This window comes from Manacus vitellinus, unplaced genomic scaffold (genome assembly GCF_001715985.3).
Source record: "Manacus vitellinus isolate BGI_N305 unplaced genomic scaffold, ASM171598v3 scaffold_40_pilon, whole genome shotgun sequence".
Taxonomy (NCBI): domain Eukaryota; kingdom Metazoa; phylum Chordata; class Aves; order Passeriformes; family Pipridae; genus Manacus; species Manacus vitellinus.
This window is the reverse complement of record NW_021940541.1, coordinates 855,612-875,037: the sequence shown is the minus strand read 5'-3', so window position 1 is coordinate 875,037 and position 19,426 is coordinate 855,612. Positions and strand designations below refer to the sequence as shown.

The 19,426-nt window shown below is 46.8% G+C and overlaps 1 protein-coding gene across 1 annotated transcript in view; it reads right to left on the bottom strand.

Moving 5' to 3' along the window:
* The window catches only part of TCERG1L (transcription elongation regulator 1 like), a 60,523-nt gene that overhangs the window by 9,019 nt on the left and 32,078 nt on the right, over window positions 1-19,426 (bottom strand). The window contains exons 5-9 of the mRNA XM_018078418.2: window positions 14,733-14,858; window positions 10,844-10,938; window positions 9,636-9,724; window positions 8,159-8,313; window positions 1,702-1,771 (exon numbers count right to left, since the gene is read on the bottom strand). Coding sequence (XP_017933907.2) covers window positions 1,702-1,771; window positions 8,159-8,313; window positions 9,636-9,724; window positions 10,844-10,938; window positions 14,733-14,858 — 535 coding nt within the window. The remainder of the gene's footprint in view (window positions 1-1,701; window positions 1,772-8,158; window positions 8,314-9,635; window positions 9,725-10,843; window positions 10,939-14,732; window positions 14,859-19,426) is intronic.

The window sequence follows — 19,426 nt, the reverse complement described above, 5'->3', positions numbered from 1 at the left end:
ATGCTCCCCTCAGGTGCAGCCCAACATAACCAGTGTCATCACTGGAGCTGAGCTGCTTCACACAAGATAAATACCCCCTCCTGGAGCATCCAGCCCTGGGATCCCCAAAGGACCCCCAAGGATGTGAAGCTGCTGGGGCAAGTCTAGAGGAGACCACAGAGATGCTCCAAGGGCTGGAGCCCCTCTGCTCTGGAGACAGGATGGGAGAGTTGGGGGTGTTCACCTGGAGAACAGAAGGCTCCAAGGAGACCTTAGAGCCCCTTCCAGTGCATAAAGGGGCTCCAGGAGAGCTGGAGAGGGACCTGGGACAAGGGATGGAGGGACAGGACAAAGGGGAATGGCTTCCCAATGCCAGAGGGTGGGGTTAGATGGGATACTGGGAAGGAATTCTTGGCTGTGAGGGTGGTGAGGCCCTGGCACAGGTTGCCAGAGAAGCTGTGGCTGCCCTGTCTCTGGAAGTGTCCAAGGCCAGGCTGGACAGGGCTTGGAGAAACCTGGGATAGTGGAAGGTGTCCCTGCCCATGGCAGGGAGTGGGACTGGATGGGCTTTAAGGTCCCTTCCAACCCAAACTGTTCTATGACTCTATGATTAAGTTCAGTACAAATTCAGGTTCTTTCTGGAAAGACCAGGAATCTTTAAAGGATCACAAGGTTCAAGTGAGGGTAATTCAAGGAAGGTGATCTGATTTTTAGCCTCCTACTAAACATGACTGCATTTTCTATTGATACAACTTTCACCACTACAGGATATTACTCAGTTTGAAATTTCAACAAGAGACCAATTTGGTTTACTTCCAATCAGAGGAATTTGATCATTGTGTAACTTGAGCTCTGGCCCATTATCCTCCTGCAAACAATTGCATTCCACTTGACATTCATCCCAAAACGGTGCAGCATCACCAGTGAGCTGAGAGGGACCACACTGGTGCCCTTCACAGAATGACAATGAGTGTGATATCAAAGTAGCAAATTTCATTTGGTGACATCACCCATGAAAGGCCCAATCCAATTTCTACTACACACAAAGAGCTGTGTCCAGCCAAAACTGAGGGAAGTACATCCCATTGCTCCCCCAGCCAAACACCAGGAAGGCTCCTCTGTCCTTCAGCCTTCACACAAGTGAAAATGATGCTGTGAATCACACTGATTTTTTTTCTCATGCCAAAAAAAGACAATAAAAAATTTAATTTAGCAAACATACAACAATCTGCACATCACACTCCATGACTGCCTGCTCAGAAGGACACAGGCCATGGATCTTGGAAGCCTGAATGTCTCAAAATTGTTTCTTCAATTGTTATTTCATGAGAATTTGAAGCACAAATGGTAATAAAGGTCAATAACAGCAACACCGCAGGCTACTTCTGAGCCTGGAAACCTAAGACCAGGGGAAAAAACTGCTTCACTTCAGCAGAGACAAAGATTTTATCCAATGTCTTTGAAATAACTTGAAATATCCTTGCAGTCTTTTGTTTAACCATTTTAAAGGAAAAGCTACTCAGACAAAAATGGATGGTGTCCATGGGAAACAGAGGTTACAGAGAGACCTGGAGTCTGATGAGGACTGGATACCCACAGAATGACTCCTATAATTTAGTGGTGCAGTTATCCACACAGAAAAACTGTGTTTTCTTTGCCCCCCTTCGCACCAAACATTCCCTTCCCACCATTACATACAGACAAGCAGACTTTAGAACTTACTTATTTCTCTTAGTTTTGATGCTGAGATCATCGTTTTCATCCCCTGGGCAAGAACTAACACACTTGTCTGCTAAAAAGAGAGAAATCATTACTAGATTGGAACCAGAGAAATGGGAACACAAATTCCTCCAACTGAGCTTTCACTCCTTGTCTTTGCTGCTCAGAGTGTTTAAAAATATACTACGTATTTTATCAGATCCCCAGAACTGCTTCATCCAAAGGAAAGGGACAGAAATAAACTGACCATTTTCATTCATTCAGCAAAATCACTCATTTTTCATTCATGACATTATTGGTTTCAATCTTGTTATTGTTTCACCTGATCCTCCCTCCTCCCTTCCCTTCCCCTTGCAGCTGCAAAGACATTCCTGCAAAATGATTTCCGTGCTGGCAGCCTGAGGGATTCACTAGAGGGAACTCCCCCAGAACCTCCCCCCTTAGCCCATTTTTCTTTCAAATATGAGCAAATACACCCCCGTTTTCCCAGGAATACAAGCACCAGTGTGGCAAGGCTGTGGAGAAACCAACAACCTCCACACTCCTGATGTTGGGAATAACTTCCAAGGCAACATCACTCCCCTGGATTGACCTGGACACACGTCCTTGAAGGACCCAGCGGTTGGATTTTCAGTTGTAAAACACGTTTACTTCTGAAATATTTTCTTTTCATCCACATAAGCTGCAGTTTTCATCCAAATTCCACTGGACAGAACACCAGGAACCACAACCACCCAGTGCTTGGTTTGTGCTGTGACTCTTCCATCCCAAACACATTGGTTGAGAAATGTAAATATCAAACTGCAAGGGGTTCCCTTGAGAATATCAGAACCACCAATTTCAGCCCTTTTGGATGAGCCTGGTAATGAACTTGTCTTGCTCTTTAGGAAACTATGAAAAAATAAATTAAAGGCAAATATAAAATCGAACTGAGGTTATGGAGAGAAAAGGTTTGAATAAATGAAATGGTAAGATCTGAGCTCACTGAAACCCAACAGAACTCCAAGACTTCTGCTGGAAAATGGGCCCAGTCTCTGTACCAGTGAAGGGAACAGAAATTTGGTCATTTATTTCTAGTTTCAATTTAAGAATCTTGCTCTTAGCTCCCTTTGGTTCCCTATTTGAAGGAAATTACATGTTTATTTGTGTTCTTTCAGCAAATGTTACTTTCTATTTAAATTCAGTGCTCAAAGGAACAATAAAAAGCAAAGAGCAGCTGTGACTTTGTGGCATGGAAAGATCGGGAGCAGGGACCCCATGAGGAGGAAAAACATGGCAGGTGCAAAAGGACATTCTACTTAAAACCCTAAAGGATAATAAGGAGAAAGGGATGGAATTCCAAAATAAGGAGAGATTGATCTCAACAGTCCTGACAATAAATTAGCATTATGACAACATAAATAAATGGAATAATGTTTTAAATAAACGTAAAATTATTAGGTCATAAATTACCCCTTCTCAGTAAATTCTTTTTTGAGAGAAGAATTAAAACCCAATTAAGAATACGAAGAAATAGGAAAAACAACCTGTGAACTCAGAAGGTGGAATGTAACACAACAGAGATATTATAGGGCTATTAATTAGGAGTAGGACATCCTGCAAAGGCAGCAGTAGTGTTAATTGAACTCTGAGGGTAAGAATATGAAATGAGACTATTTGTTGGTGCTTTCCAGGAGAGTTGGGTGACTGGGCAAGCACAACTCTGTTCCTACCAAATTTAGGGACGTGAGTCAGTGGTGGCCTTGGCAGTGCTGGGGGAATGGTTGGTCTCATTGGTCTCAGAGGGCTTTTACAACCTCAGTAATTCTGTGATTCTATGAAAGAAAAGGAAAATCCCCCCCCCGCACTTGGCACCTGCCATGGGAGCCCTTCCAGAGGCGGCTCAAGGACAGATGTTGTGGGAAGGTCAGACACTCTGAACCCTGATGGGATGTTCTTTTAGTAAAACAAGTGGGGAGAGTCCAACCAAGGCAGCAGAGCCTTTCACATTCCACATTTCCACAGGACAAGAAAAACCCTCTGGTGATGATAAATTATGTGAATTTCTTCAGCTACTTCAAGAAGAACTCAAGTTCTAAATCATTTTATGACAAGATCTCTCACAGCTCTCTTAAAAGGAGGTATCATTTTAAAGTTTTGCCATGAAAAATCTGTGAACCGGGTAATAAAACCCAATCTTAGCTACCACAGAGCCTTCAAGTAAAGGAACTCTGACACAAAACATCCCAGCTTCAGAGTTTGATTCCGTCTGACCCTTCCTATCACACCTCAGGTTCCCCCAGAGAGCAAGGACAGACCAAACCCTCTTCACTTTGCCACATGAGTGACTGCCAGGGGCACAGCGCTGTGGGCAAATGGGACACAATTCCAGCCAGTGCATCACTGATACCTCAGTGCAATGGAAAACTCAGGAAAACATGACAAATGGTGTCTGTGCTCTCACTCAGAAATCCACTGAATCACATCATGCTCCTGGACCTCTGTGAGTTACAAACCCACTGCGTAGGGAAGAGGCAACCAAGCACAAAATGGAGTAATTGATGTAAAGCTTCGAGGAAGAACATCTCTTGACAGGGATCTTTCCACAGAATCACAAAGCAGAGCACTGCCCCAGTCTGTTGGTCTTTTGAGCTTAGTGCTGATTAATTAAATCACTCAGCTAATCCCAGCCTTGTCAGGAATTCTGGTTCATTTTCCAGCCCAAAGAGGAAACAGCATTTACCAGATCCTTGTTGATCCATTGCTCCCATGCAAAACTCTGATTTGCAGTTTTGGAATTGTCTGTCAGCCCAGGAGCTCCCCTGTGATAGGAACAGGCTTCAGATTTTTGTCTGAATGTGAAAGGGTCCAAAATATTTGTGGGAATTGAGTAAATGGAACCATCACTGGTGGATTCTACCAACTATATTCAAGGCCAGGTTGGACAGGGCTTGGAGCAACCTGATCTAGTGGAAGCTGTCCCTGCCCCTGGCAGGGGGTGGGGCTGGATGAGCTTTAAAGTCCCTTCCAACCCAGGCCATCCTGTGATTCCATGATTCTATAATGTCCATTTTCTTCCAATCAGCTGAAAAAACTTCCTCAGCCTGAACATCCGGACAAACCATAGGAGGAGTTAAGGCAGAGGAGGAGATAAAAACAGATCCATTTGTTCTGGGACACAGGAGGAGCTGCCCCTCCTCTCCAATCCCACGGGATGGCCTGATGGGCACCATTAGTGAAGGGCCACGTCCATCAATCTCCTGAGAACAAGCACTTGGGGGAGGTGGAGGAACTGATAAATGAGTGTGGTGGGGGGAAACAGTTTTCCCCCGAAGTTATAAAATGGTAAATCCCCAGGGGGTGGTGACTCTTGGAGTTCTGATCCAATGAGCGCTTTTGCAAAATATAAACATATCACAAGCAGAATGAAGAGAAGGCAGTTGTAGTTGTTGTTGTGAAGAAGTAGCCACGTTGTAGAGGCACGGGCAAGGGGCTCGGAGCCCTTGGGGCCTCTGGGCCCCCCCCAGTCCCCGGCAGGGGGGCTACAGAGACTTGGAACAGTGTAAGAATGGGCTAAGTATCTGTAGCTAAGAGCTGGGGGATGTTTCTTCACTGTGAGCAGCAGCAGCAGCAACAGCTCTGACCGAAGAAACGGTGGCAGAGAGCCAGAAGAGATAAGACCAAGCAACGACAGGCATGCAGCAACACAGAGAGAACTCCTGGAAGGAGAGAGACAGAGAGAGCCAGCAGCAGAGAGAGAATTAGGCTCTACAGAGACAGAGTTGGGGTAAGAAACTGAACCAGAAACACACAAACTCCTTGGAGACCCCTCCCAGAGAGAGAGGAGGATGACGGACTCTTACTTGAAAGAGTCTTGAAATGCTACAGCACTGCAGAAAGGAGCTGAACAGCTCCGAGAAGGAATGTGGAGGGGGTGACCTTGGCCCCCCCACTGCTTGAGACAGAGCACAGAGCTCTGCAAAGGGGACTTGAATCCCCTGAAGATACAGACTGTCACGAAGACCCCCGTGCTTCGTGGTATGACCATGGTGAAGCGACCATTGTCTGGGTGAATGCAGCCCACGGAAGAGAAGACCCTCGCTTGAAGACGAGCGGCCGAGGGGCTTGGATACCCCCTCGTGTGCACTGGCAGAGATCCAGCTACAGCTGCTGCAGAAGAGATGCCTTCTGCCTTAGGAACACTGCTGCTCTGAAAGCGAAAAGGATCTTTCCTTCTTCCCTCCTGGACTTTTATTTGGAGGGGAGAAGAGATCTGATCCATTGTAAATACTATTCTGTCATGGTAGAGATAGGTGAGATTGTATATAATGTTTTGTAGTATTTATTTGTACAGTCATTGTAATATATTCCCTTTCCCCCATTTTGAGTCTCGTGTGGTGTCTGGAAAACCCATCTCATATTGGGTTGAGATGTGGGAGGGGGCTTGGACTAGGGAATTGGGTTTTGGAACTCTCAAACCATGACAATGAGTAATTTTTCATTTATGCCCAAATTACAAATGCACTTGATCTTTCAGCAGAGATAACCCAGAGCACCCCATGAACAACTTCACTTGACAACTTGTTTTCCATGCCTTTGATTTGAAGATTCTAATTAAAACTCAGCAGCAGCCACTCAGCTCAATAAATTTGGGAACCATTGCTGGGAACGCACAGCTCATTTGTGTTATTTGTTTACTCCAGATTATAAACTAAGAGAAGTGGGAACAAATAATCCCTTTCACCTCAGCAGCCAATATATACTAATTATAACCTGCCTTGCTCAAACACCAAGTAAGGCCCAATTATATCAAGGAATATTAAGACAATTAGCAACAATGAAAGTCATGGCCATAAAAAAACTGGTGCATGAGTCAAGTCTTCATGGGACATAGAGATAATAAATAAAAAGGATGGAACACACAGCAAAAAACAGAGTTTTGAAGTGGGATGTACCAACCATGACTTCAGACCCTCCTGTTAATTAATTACAGACCATGAATTATGATACAGACCATGAACAATGACCTCAGTTTTGTCTCTGGCCATCATTCCCCCTTGTCAGGAATTAACTGAGCTGTAATAAAAAGCATATGCTATCTTTTTCTCCTGAAGAACGAATTTTAGCTGTAATTCCAAAGGGTATCTGCTGAAGTTCTTCAAGTCATATACAAAACATACATAAATATATATACAGGCATCTGTGGATTGAAATTGATATTGAAAAATGTAATTACAGCCTTTGTTGATAAGGACACACCAACAGCAAACAGCCTCTGTGGTTGTTTTCCTGCTCATACTGCTGACACAAATCCTGGTTATCACTCCTTTTTATCCCCTGCAGACACAGGGGTTAATTGGGAGCTGTGCCCCTGGTTCAAAGCCAACACCCAGCCCCGCTGGGTTGAGGGGATGAGGCAGGTCCCCTTATCAGACTGGCAGTGCCATCCTCCTTTAGTAATAAAAACTACACTTTAAAACAATAACTAAAGTCTCACTTTTCCCCCCCTCCATCTTTCTAGACCTCACCACTAAAGAACAAGCAGCAACTGAAGGATAATGACTATTTTTTCCCCACGAAAAACAGAACATTCAGGAATTCCAAGCAGCTAATCAAGACCAAGAGCATTTCCAGTGACTGCCATGACTCAGTGCCTCCCCCATGAGGGCAGGTCTTATGGACCCTGCACCCAGCAAAGCCAATGTGAAGCCTCAGTACATAAAAGGAGCACTGGCATGGGAAGGAACTGTTCCCAGGAACAGGGAGTCCATTAAACTGGTGAAACATAATCTTTGGAGAGAAATGTGGTGGAACAAGCTATAGAGCCACTATAGAAACAGCAAGCAGAGGCTGGCACACTGGGCTGCTCCTGGACTGGCACCAGTATGACAACACCTGGACTGAGCAAATAAGGTATGGAGAGCAGAAAAGAAGCTGGAGCATGGGATGGGAAAGTCCAGCTGGGAAAACCCTCCCTTCAGGAATCCAGGGTGATCAGAAGGTGCCTGGCAGAGCCATGGTTAGATGGAAGCACCCACCTTTCCACCAAACCTTTTAGCACTCAGAGATTTACTCCTGGGATTTTCCCCCCTCTACAACTCGGTTGGATAATCATTAGCTCTGGAGTATCTGCCTTGTGCAGCAGCTGAGTGATGTGTTGGTAATGGTCTCCTAATGTACATCTTGGAACTCAGGACAATAAAACATACAGACAGAGTCTTCTGAGACGTATTTTATACCTCAAAGATTCATCTCATGTAAGGAGCCACCTGCTCCTTCTCTGCCAGTAATGAGAACAGCTCAGCATTCCAGTGAAAACAAGGATTCTGCAACAAACAGCAATTTTCCTGCAATACTTCACGTGGAATCTCCAAAGGAAACCCGCTCTAACTATGGCTACCAAACCTCCACCAAGCATGTTCAGTGCCCAGGCTTCCCTGGACACTGGAGTTTAGAGGCCAATAATCCTGGAATGAGTTACCTGGAGCAGCCTCCAGCTTGCGCTTGTGCGGGGGGTCCTCGAGCAGCCGGTTGATGTCCCCGCGGTGCCGCAGGTCCAGCGGCTTCTCCCACACCGAGAGCTGCATGGAGGGGTTGAAGAAGAACACCCTGTCATCTCCAGTCCACACCACACACCTGTGCCAGGAGATAAACCGGGTTTAGACCAGGTCAGACACATCCACCAGCAAAACATTCCCCCCAGCTGGGTATTGCATCTGCATTGCCATGCCTGGTGACATGCACTGGGACTGCCCTCTGCCCATCTGCTGTGCCCAGTGACACCTCCTGGGACTGCCCTCTGCCCATGCCCTGCCAGCCCACCCCAACGCCAACTCTCTCCTTGCCAACACAGTATCACAGAAATGGTTGAAAAATCCCCCTCCTCAGAAGCAGTAAGGGGAAATCCTATCGCAGAAGGGAGAAAGAGCCAAGCACAGAGCTCACTGTGTGCTCACAGCATGAGCAGCCACAGGAAAAGAGATTTCCTGATCCAAAGCCATGGCTGAGAGCAGCCAGTGGAAGGAGCCTCAGCCATGGGACAGGGGAGCCATAACCTTGATGCCACAGGCCAGGGCTCTGCTTGCTGCTGGCAGGTGGCCATGGGAGCCTTTTTCTCTGTGCTGGTGCGAGGAGGTGTAATCACAGCACTCCTGGGCCATCCCCATAGCATCCCAAAGGCATTCCTGGGACATCCCCATGGCATCCTCGGTGTCATCCCAGCCAGCTCCCACCTGCTCTGGACAGGTCCCCCCAACTGGACAGGTCCCCACCACCACTCCAGCACTGCCCCAAAGCTTTAGGTTGATTTTTTAGGGCTGTTTCAGATCTGACAGACGTGACCAAGTGCAGTCTCATGGCTTGGCCAGGTAAGAGAGGCATGGCAGCAGAGCAGCTCTTTGTCCTGACAGTCATTTGGAATCAGCCAAGACAATACGAAAATAAGTATTGCACTATCCTTAATAGACATTCAAAATCCGGGAGCTGTACTTCCCTAAATTTATATGTAAATAAACAAACAGAATTTCCATCTCAAGCCAGCAGTTTCTGAATCACAATGAGAACTAACAAACACTGACACACACACACACACACACTGACAGGAGGAAAATGCTGGTGTCTCTGAAGCATAAATATCTGGAAGGAACAAATCCTATATTTAGAAGCTCTGTTGCTTAATTGTTATTAAAAGCAGGGAATAAAGCTGGTTAAAAAATAGTCTGGTCTGGGTAAAAGAGTCCAAATTGGAAAAGTGCTCCACCACTGCAGAGTATTAAAATAATCTGACACACACCCTGTGCACCACAGGTAAGACATCCCACCAAAGTGATTGCACAAACCCAGCTGTGGCTTCAATCAGAAAGACAGCCCATGGGAGTTTTGTCTTTCCCACTAACACATGTCTGGGAAGGGAATGGCACTGAGGAACAGCCTCTATCAGTCTGACCCCCCCCGCTCACCATGGTGATCCTGGCACAGGGGTGGAGGCCACGGGTTTGTTGCCGTTGGCTGTGCTGTCACCCTCAGCCATCAGTTTAAAGGAATGACCCTGGAAAGGCAGACAGAGATGAGTTAACAAATAAAACACAGGCTTTATTTGTACTGTTATTGCTGTACAAATCACCCCTTTAACCTGGAGTGGATTCCCCTTAGGGCCATTATCCCATGAGTGGCTTTATGAACAAACAGCTGCCTCGGGAATAGCCCAGATAAACAGGAATGATAAAAATGTCACCCCACTTCCAGCAGTATAAGTGAAAAAGCAGCCAATGCACTCCTGTCCATGCCAATGACTCCCTTGGGAGAGCAGGGATTACTCTGTGTATGGCACTAACAAGGAAGGAATGAGCCCAGGGAGCAGCAGGTGCCTCGAAGGGCCCAGCTCCTCAAGGCCATCATACTGGTCCTGCTTCCTGACTTCCAAAAGGCAAAAAACAGGGGGTGAAGGGGACCCAGCTGCACTCTCTCCCCCATAAAATAGCACAAAAATATTTGGAGTTGCTAGAGTGAGTCCAGAGGAGGCCACAGAGATGCTCCAAGGGCTGGAGCCCCTCTACTCTGGAGACAGGATGGGAGAGTTGAGGGTGTTCACCTGGAGAACAGAAGGCTCCAGGGAGACCTTAGAGCCCCTTCCAGTGCATAAAGGGGCTCCAGGAGAGCTGGAGAGGGACTTGGGACAAGGGATGGAGGGACAGGACAAGGGGGAACGGCTTCCCACTGCCAGACAGCAGAGGTATATGGGATATCGGGAAGGAATTCTTGGCCGTGAGAGTAGTGAGGCCCTGGCACAGGTTCCCAGAGAAGCTGTGGCTGTCCCATCCCTGGAAGTGTCCAAGGCCACGTTGGATGGGGCTTGGAGCAACCTGGTGTAGTGGAAGGCATCTCCTCTGCCCGTGGTAGGCGGTGGAACAAGATGACCTTTATGGTCCCTTCCAACACAAACCATTCTGGGATTTCATGGGGAGCAAGCCAGCTGCAAAGGTCCCTTCCCTAACACTCTGACACTCAGTGACAGAGCTCCTACAAAACACCAAGGTGAATTAAGTCTATGGCTCTTTAAAATCAGCTGCAGGAAATGACTGTGTGTCACCAGCACAGCCACACACCCTGATTCCAATTTGTGCAGTTCGATGGTTTAAAGAGGTTTTTAAGAAGCTCCTGCACAGACCTTGTTGCCATCGCTGTCCACAGGGACACTCTTCCTGTCCGTGTGCAGGATCAGAGTCGGGGGGCAGGAGGATCTGCTCGATTCTTTGCCATGATCTGTGGGGAGAAAGCATTTTTTTTAACGTCAAATAAACTTGCAAGAAACCAAAACTAGTAAACAGAAACCAAACCACCCCCTACAGCTCTGAGCCCACTCTCTCCACCTCTTCCTTCTCACTTGGCTCTTTATTCACTCACATACCTTCCAAATACCACCTTTTAATGGGAATCATTCACAGACCTTAGAAGGAGGTTTTTATTGCATTGAGCTTCGTGTCCTGCTCTCCCTGAACCCTCATGGGATATCCTGAGAGACATGGCTTAGTGGGGGGCTTGGTGATGTTTGGTTAACAGTTGGACTCAGTCTCGGAGGGTTTTTCCAACAGAAATAATTCCCTGATTCTATGATCCTCTTCTCTGTGGGGACCACGGCCCCCCTGGGAACAGTAGCCCTCTCCTCCGTGGGGTCTGGGGCTGGCCACCCCCTCTCCTCCCAGCCCAGAGATCCTGCTGTGATCTTCCTGTGCTCTGGGATAACCTCCATAGGAACCACCACCAAGTGCTGGGTTGCATTTCCACTGGAAGCAGTACAAGAACACTTTCCTCTCCTTTCCAGACTCCTGTCTCCATCCTGAAATCCTAAACACCTGAAGTTTCTGCTGCTACAAAATGTCTCCAGAACAGAGAGGCCTTAAGGGACCCCAGGGAAAGACAAAAAGGCCGCAGGTGTGAGACACAGACCCAATCATCAGAAAAAAAGGAGTTTTCGCAGTAAGACATATTAAGAAATACGTTATTTTCTTAATTGTGGAGGGCTTTTTTTCTTCTCGTCCTCTTAAAAACATATGTAACTCTGCTTCACTTGGAATATTTCAGAATAATAAAAAATTAAATCCATGTCATTTTGCTCAGAAGATGACTTACTCAGTTTTTATGGGTAGAGAAAGAGAACATTTACAAACCAGATCAATTAATTTCCACATTAAAGGAGCCAGGAGTAGGGAGCAGCTAATACATATCAAAGAGGGCTCTAAATTCATCTTCCTCCCCTCAGTATCTGGTAATCAGGAATCAAAGCTTTACCAGGAACACTGGTCTTTGAACACAGTGAAGTCACACCCAGTCAATGTCCACCTCTGCCTTCTCCTGCCTGGCCTCTGGAAAGGGGAAGGACATCCCAGGAGTGTGCTCAGAAAGTTCTGGGACACTGGAGGGATAACACGGGGACCTGTCCAACCTGGCCTTGGACACTTCCAGGGATGGGGCAGCCACAGCTTCTCTAGGCAACCTGTGCCAGGGCCTCACCACCCTCACAGGAAATATATGAGTGTCAATTGGGAGATTTAAGCAAACTAAAATAGGAGAGAAACCCTAAACACACTCCAGGAGCTCTCATTTGATGCACAGGAAGGTACAACACAGTGTAACTGCTTTTGTCTCTGCTTCCCCTGCCCTGCTCGTTAGTAAATGAAGCTGAGGATGAAGCCCAGAGCAGGGAGGGGCTGGTATGGGCAGCTCTCCCACACCAACAGCCACTCTCAGTCCTCTTTGAACCTCACACCTTCCTGGAGGAGACACTGCAAACGCCCGAGGCAATCTCTTGTTCAATCTCTTCTTCAATCTCTTTTTCCATCTCTTTTTTGCAGCTCTGAAAAGCTACCTCACAGCATCCCCAGAGCCCCAGGGACAGACTTGGGTGCTGCAGCTTTTGCTGAACATGTGGGTGAGCTTCTGCAGCAGGCAGCTCCTTAGGCATTCACGTGGGAAACACAACATTTGGGACAGTCAGCACATAGAAAAAAAGATGTGAATAAAAAAAAAAAAAAGGAAAATAAAATAAAGGAAAGTCCTGACAGTCCCTGTGCACTGCAGGAGTCATTTAGTTTTATGTCTACAGTTGAACACTGAATGTTTTTCCTAAGTATAATGTAAAGAGAAAGATAATCCGAGCTTGTGCCTCCCTTCTCAAGCTCAGGAATCCCCAGTGAGCTCAGGACAGGAGCACCAACCCCATGGGCTGAGCCCCCAAACAGCACAGAGGTGGGGGAGCGTGGTCTACTGCCCCACAAACCCTCTGTGCTTCCCATGGAGGACACCAAGCAGGTCCCTGTTAGGACTTTTTCCATCATTATAGATCTCCCCTCCTCTGCTCACACGGGGAAAGAACATCCAGCACAGCCTGTGTTCACCCTCCACTGCCAGCTTGGGAATGTCTTTGCTCAGCTTTACTCATTTCTCATTAAATAATCTTTTTTTCCTCTCCCTTTTTTCTTAAGTGCATAAACTAAATTGCTGCCTGACAATTCAGGCACCACAACATCTTTCCAACCCTCTTTTTGCCCCTAAACCCAGCGGTGTGATCATCATCCCTTTGCTGTGCCGCTGCCCAAGGATGCGCTGCAGACAGAGGATGAAATACCTGATCAAAGAGGCTTCTCCTGCTCCACGGCAGGTACAGAGGCATGAATAATTCACAGTGTGAAAAGGAAAGGTGAAGCAGCAAAACTACCTTGGGTAAATCACAGAGGATGTCGGTGTGTGATCATAAACAGCTGATTAAAAGCAGAATTAGAGGGGGGGGGAAGAGGGAAGGTTGATTCATGGCATGAGGAGCTGTGGACAAGACATAATAAAAATTTGTTTTGCAAAGGTATGTAGAGGCCAAACCACCATTAATCTCAAAAGAAGTTTAAAGTTCTGATTCCAAATGCTTCTGAGAACTGGATTTACTCAAGTGCACACATGTGAATACTCCGGGTGTTATCATCCCCCAGCATCTCCACAGGTTGGTTCTGTCTCTCCTCATAACCCTATTGCTCTGTTTTTTGAGACTGGTCTAAAACTCTCCCTGACTGTTTCCCAACTCCTCCTCTGCTGGTTCTCACTCAGTCCCAGTGTGGGATTTCAGTGCTGGCTACACCAGCCAGGTCCATGCCCTGCTCCCAATGGCACTTCACCCCATCACCACAGTTTCAGGGACAGATCCCATTCCAGCTCCTGCCTGCACATGGTATTTTCCACTGTCACTGGTGTCTGTTTGCTGCTCTCACCAGTTTTGCTGTGCCCTCCAAGCACTCCTTTCCCCTCTTAGAACAAATCTACTTGACCTGAGCTTTTCTCCATCCTCCAGCAATCACTTCTCACCCTCCCCTTTATTGTTCTGGAGATTTGTAATGGGAACAGTACAATAACAAGGACAAATTCTTTGTTGGTGCAGAGTTCAAGGACAAACTCATCGCATGGTTGCATTTTCCAGGCACAGAGCCAGCACTGCCCAAGAGGTGCTATTTGTCACTGCCCTGAAAATCATAAAATCACAGAGTGGTTTGGGTTGGAAGGGACCTCAAAACCCATCCAGTCCCACCCCCTTCCATGGGCAGGGACACCTTCCACTAGCCCAGGTTGCTTCAAGCCCTGCCCAACCTGGCCTTGGACACTTCCAGGGATGGGGAGTTACAACCTCTTTGGACAACAAAGTCTAATCTTTAGGGCTGAAGGATCAGATAAATTACTCCTGAACTGATCCCTAGAGTAATTCCTGACAAACGCTCGTTTTTTTCCATGGAACAGGGCTGGGAAGGTGCACTCACAGCCCTGCGGTGCCATAAAGGTAGCAAGGGTGGCTGGATGCCCCTCTGTGGCTGTGTGGCCCCAGCTCAGGCAGAGGAATCACCTCTTCAACCCCATTGCAGCATCTCCCCTAATTAACTAAAGCAAATGTTATTAAATTGGAGGAGACTCATTGGAGGTGCCCATCCCTGTGTAGCACAGGAAGCTCAGGCTGGTTGGGAGGACACAAATCCACAACCTGTGCTTCAGCCATCATTCCAGGACATGGAAACACAACCCACCTGTCAGTGCCTGGTCCATGAGGTTGGTGGCCATGAACGTCACAGCCGGTGCGGACACCGCGGTGACACGGGTGACTTGAGTTGGCATCAAGGGACCCACGTGGGCATCCAGCCTGGAGCCAGAACCTGTGTGCAAACCATAAGGAAACCCATTTTTAACCTGTAAAAAAAATATGCCTTTAAAAAACTCAGCTTGTTTCCCAACTGTATTTCACAGAACATTTCTTTCAGCACTCGAGGCCATGGGCTGGTGGTGAACATGGTGGTGCTGCACTGAGGGTTGGACATGGAGACCTTAGAGAGCTTTTCCAACTTGAATGACTATTATTAATCTCCTGCTAAACACTTCCCCCTACAGCCACTGGCATGGTTAAAACAAGAAGGTTTGTCTTTAGCTCAGTTCCTGCTCTAGCCTGCCCACTAATTCTCAGACAATAAGCGTTGCCAGAGATTTGAAATTAATGAAAGAAAACATAGCCCTCAAAATGAGAATTTACATGGATAGATTAATGCCTTCAGAGCAGATTACAGCGAGACCAGTTTTCTTATTTTAAAGAACACACCTCTGGTTTCTACTGTTACTCTTCACAAACTCTTTGTGTCCCACTCTATCCATGGGAAATGATTTTGCAAATAATTTAAAACTGCAGCTTTATCCAGGGAACCACAGTCTGCTCAGACAGGGCCCAAAGCAGAAAATCACTAATGTGCACATGTACATTATTCGTGGTAAATCAGTAACCCAGGTTTGCTGCTAGAACTGTGCTAATTAAACCAGGCTACTCAGTCCTGGAGAATTCATGGCTGTTGCCAAATTTAAGGTCAAACCTGGAGTATTAATTTCCCATTATTATGCACAAAACCATTTTTCAGAAACTGAGAATCCCATGCAAGGCCCACACAACATCCTCTCCTCTCAGCTGTAAGTTCAGGTGTCCCATTAGAAGTTCCATGTTCTATTTACAAGCCACCATTTCCAAACTGACCTGTCAGTACAGACATACCTTTACTTTAATTTAAACTCTGGGAAGAATGTGTTTCCCAAACACAATCCAAGCTGCTAGATTTACTGACCCTTCATTTCACTAACTGTTCATGGGCTATCAAACAGTTCCCATCCCAACTTCTCTGAATTTAGGAATAATATGGATAATTTCTGAAACCTCCACGCATAAAAACTCGCTAACACACTTTAAACCCCTTCTATGATTTGTGTTTCTACAATCCCAGGTGCCAAAGCACAGCATTAAACATAACTCTCACTGACACAAAACTATGGAATCCTAGAATGGTTTGTGTTGAAGGGGACCTTAGAGAGTTTCAAGCCCCTGCCATGGGTAGGGACACCTCCTACTATCCCAGGTTGCTCCAAGCCCCGTCCAACCTGGCCTTGGACACTTCCAGGGATGCTTCCACAGCTTCTCTGGGCAACCTGTGCCAGGGCCTCACCACCCTCCCAGGGGAGACCTGCAGGACTTCCTTGGGATATGAGGAGATGAACTACCAGCTACAGGATAAACATCAGGAAATGAAACATTTCATTATTTCCCTTCTTTTTTTCCCCAACATTAAGTCAGGATAAAGAAATCCCTGCAAGACACAATCGACAGCACAATAAAGAAATTCCCCTGCACGGTGCTGTGATAAATGGAATCCAGACTTGCTGGGAAGAAAGAACGATAAATAAAGCATTTAGGGAAGAGGAGCAGGTCAGTGAGATGTTTGTTGTGCTCCCTACAGCACCACAGCGTGACTGGAGGCACTTGTACCTCGGCCACCTCTAACAAGAACTGAACCATTTTCCAGCTCGAGCCCATGTTCAGACCTCAGGCAATGACAGTTCCTTAGTTCTGCTTCTGTCAAAGCCCCTGGCAAAACCATTACCTTTTATGAGCTCTCTGGATATCAAGGAACACGGAGGAACCAGCAATTCCAACTCTGGAGTCGAAGGTGTCTCTAATTACATGGCACAACAGCAGATTCCCAACAGCCCCTCAGCAGGACACACACGTGAGCACATGGAAATTCTGGTTTCCACATCCTTGGAGACCATTTACATCTGTACCTTAGGTGTACACTCCTACACAATTAATTCCAGGAATAATATTTTATAAAGCAAGAGGGTTTGGGGTTTCTTCAGTTTTTCAAATTAATTTTAATGACAACAAAAAGGAGACTTTAATCCTGTTGATTTCAGAAGTATCAGAGGCAGATTAAAATGGAATTTCACCACCTTGTGCTAGTGGGGTTTGTGCACATGAATCACCTGTTATCTACAAAAATATCCTTGGAAAAGGTTATGCAGCTGTGGCTGCCCCATCCCTGGAAGTGTCCAAGGCCAGATTGGATGGGGCTTGGAGCAACCTGGGATAGCGGAAGGTGTCCCTGGCCATGGCAGGGGGTGGCACTGAATGAGCTTTAAGGTCCCTTTCAGCCCAAACCAGTCTGGGATTCTATGAATTCTCTACACCCAAAACTGGAATAATTTTCATAACATGCATAATTATCTCTCTGTAATTCCACACACACATTTGAGCTGAGCTCTGCTCATTCTCCTACCACGGTTTATGCTGCCTGTTGAAATGTGACTTGCCATTATATAATTTCAGCTGCTTCTTTATGTTGATTTATTACCAAATCCAAACACAATATCAGTGCATCTTTTGATGTGATGGAAGCAATTATCCCACAGCTTCCACCCACATCACAGTCAAGTATATACATCCATATACATATATATACTTATTTCATATGCATTTCATACATGCAGATCGAGTTCAACTGCTTATTTTAATTATAAGTGCTGCTCACCAAATAAGCTGGAATGATTTAAGGCAATCTTAACCTTTAAGGAATAAATATTTATGTTTTATAGCTCTTTGAGCTCATAAAGAGCAGCCTTTGCAATAGATGGATTTGGAATACAAATAAACTCTGGATTGAGTTGAATGTCACAATGCAATATCAGCTTCTAGTCTGAACTGAACATAACCTGGGCTGGAATTACACCCCAGTATGAAGCCACACTCTGAGCATTTTACGATTAAATTTAGGCAAATTTTACTCTAACACAATCCTGTGGAGTGGGAGGGAGGATAAAAGTGCTCTTCCCTGTGAAGTTTTGGATTATTGCAGAGTCAGGGAGGCCTGACGAGCAAACCAAGTGTTCAGAGAACATCTGCCCCTTTTTGAGATTATTTCAGCACGTTTTCCTGCATTTTACAAACACAGAGCAATCCACATCTCCTTACACTGCAAGGACACCACAAGGACAAGGGAGGACAAAGGCACAGGAATGGAAGGTTCAGAAAGCTGAAGATCCTCTTGCAAGTGAAACAGTGCCCTGATTTGCACCCCTGATGAGAGAGTGTTCATTGGTGTGTGGGATGATGGAATGCAGAGGGGAGAGTGGGGGTGCCGGAGGCTCTGTGGCTGGATTGGGACCCTCAACCCTCCTGCAGAGGGTTCAGGGTCTCCACAGGCTCCCCCTCAGCTGCTGGTCCCCACGGCCACAATGTCCAGCCCCACCTCAGCCACAGATGGGCATCAGCAGGGCTGGAGCAGAAGGATCCCACCGGGCACAGCTCCATCCCCAGAGCTGCTCCCCCAGCTCAGCAAATACTTCCCCATGGAGAGTGGGGGACCCAGCCAAGGGGCTGCCCAGGCACCTGCAGCCCCGGGGAATGTTCCCTCTTGTCCTGTCCCTTGTTCTCTGAGAGAAGAGCCTGACCTCCACCTACAACTTCATTTCCAGTAGTTCTAGAGAGTGACATGGTCACCCCTGAGGCTCCTCCAGGCAACAGCCTCTGGCTGCTCCCAGCAAGTCCCACCAAACCACAGCACAGCCATGAGGTTCCACACAGGCACCAGCCACCCATTCAGGGATGGATCAGGATTCAGCACCAGTGATGGCCCAGCCTGAGCCGCCATCCTGAGCCACCATCCTGCTCAGTAAGAAAAATGCCAAGGTTTTAATTTAAAAGACTGACTGTTTTTCACATACCCAATTTCACCCTTGTTCCATTCACATTTTCTCCCCTTTATGACATACTTTATATTTCCCTGCAGTTGCACATTTGATTAGATGAGATATTGGGAAGAAATCCTTCCCTGTGAGGGTGGTGAGGCCCTGGCACAGGTTGCCCAGAGAAAATAGGGCTGCCCCATCCCTGGAAGTGTCCAAGGCCAGGTTGGACAGGGCTTGGAGCAACCTGGGCTAGTGGAAGGTGTCCCTGGCCATGGCAAGGGGGTAGAATGAGATGGGCTTTAAGGTCCCTTCAATCCCAAACCATTCTGGAATTCTGTGACCCTATTTTAACACCACTGAATTACAAAACTGCGTTAAAGAAAAGCATTCCAGTGTGAAGGAATCTCACCCAAATGCCTGGAACAGAAATTTGAGGAACAGATGAGTGAAGCCATGAAGTAATTAATTCCTGAGCAGCAGGTAATGAGCATGTCTGGGTTGCAGGGCAGGCACTCACCAGCCTCATCCCATACCTGGAAGAAGATGCTCTGCTATGTAGGAACAGCCATCACAACACGGAGACAGGGAAAGGTGGGAGGAGAAGGGGTGACCAGAGACAGGGAAAGGTGAGAGGAAAGGGGGTTCCAGCCCATGGCAGCACCTCCATCACCGCTCACTCCAGTGTCTGACCTGTTCTCCAAACCCCCCTCACTGTTGCTGACACTAA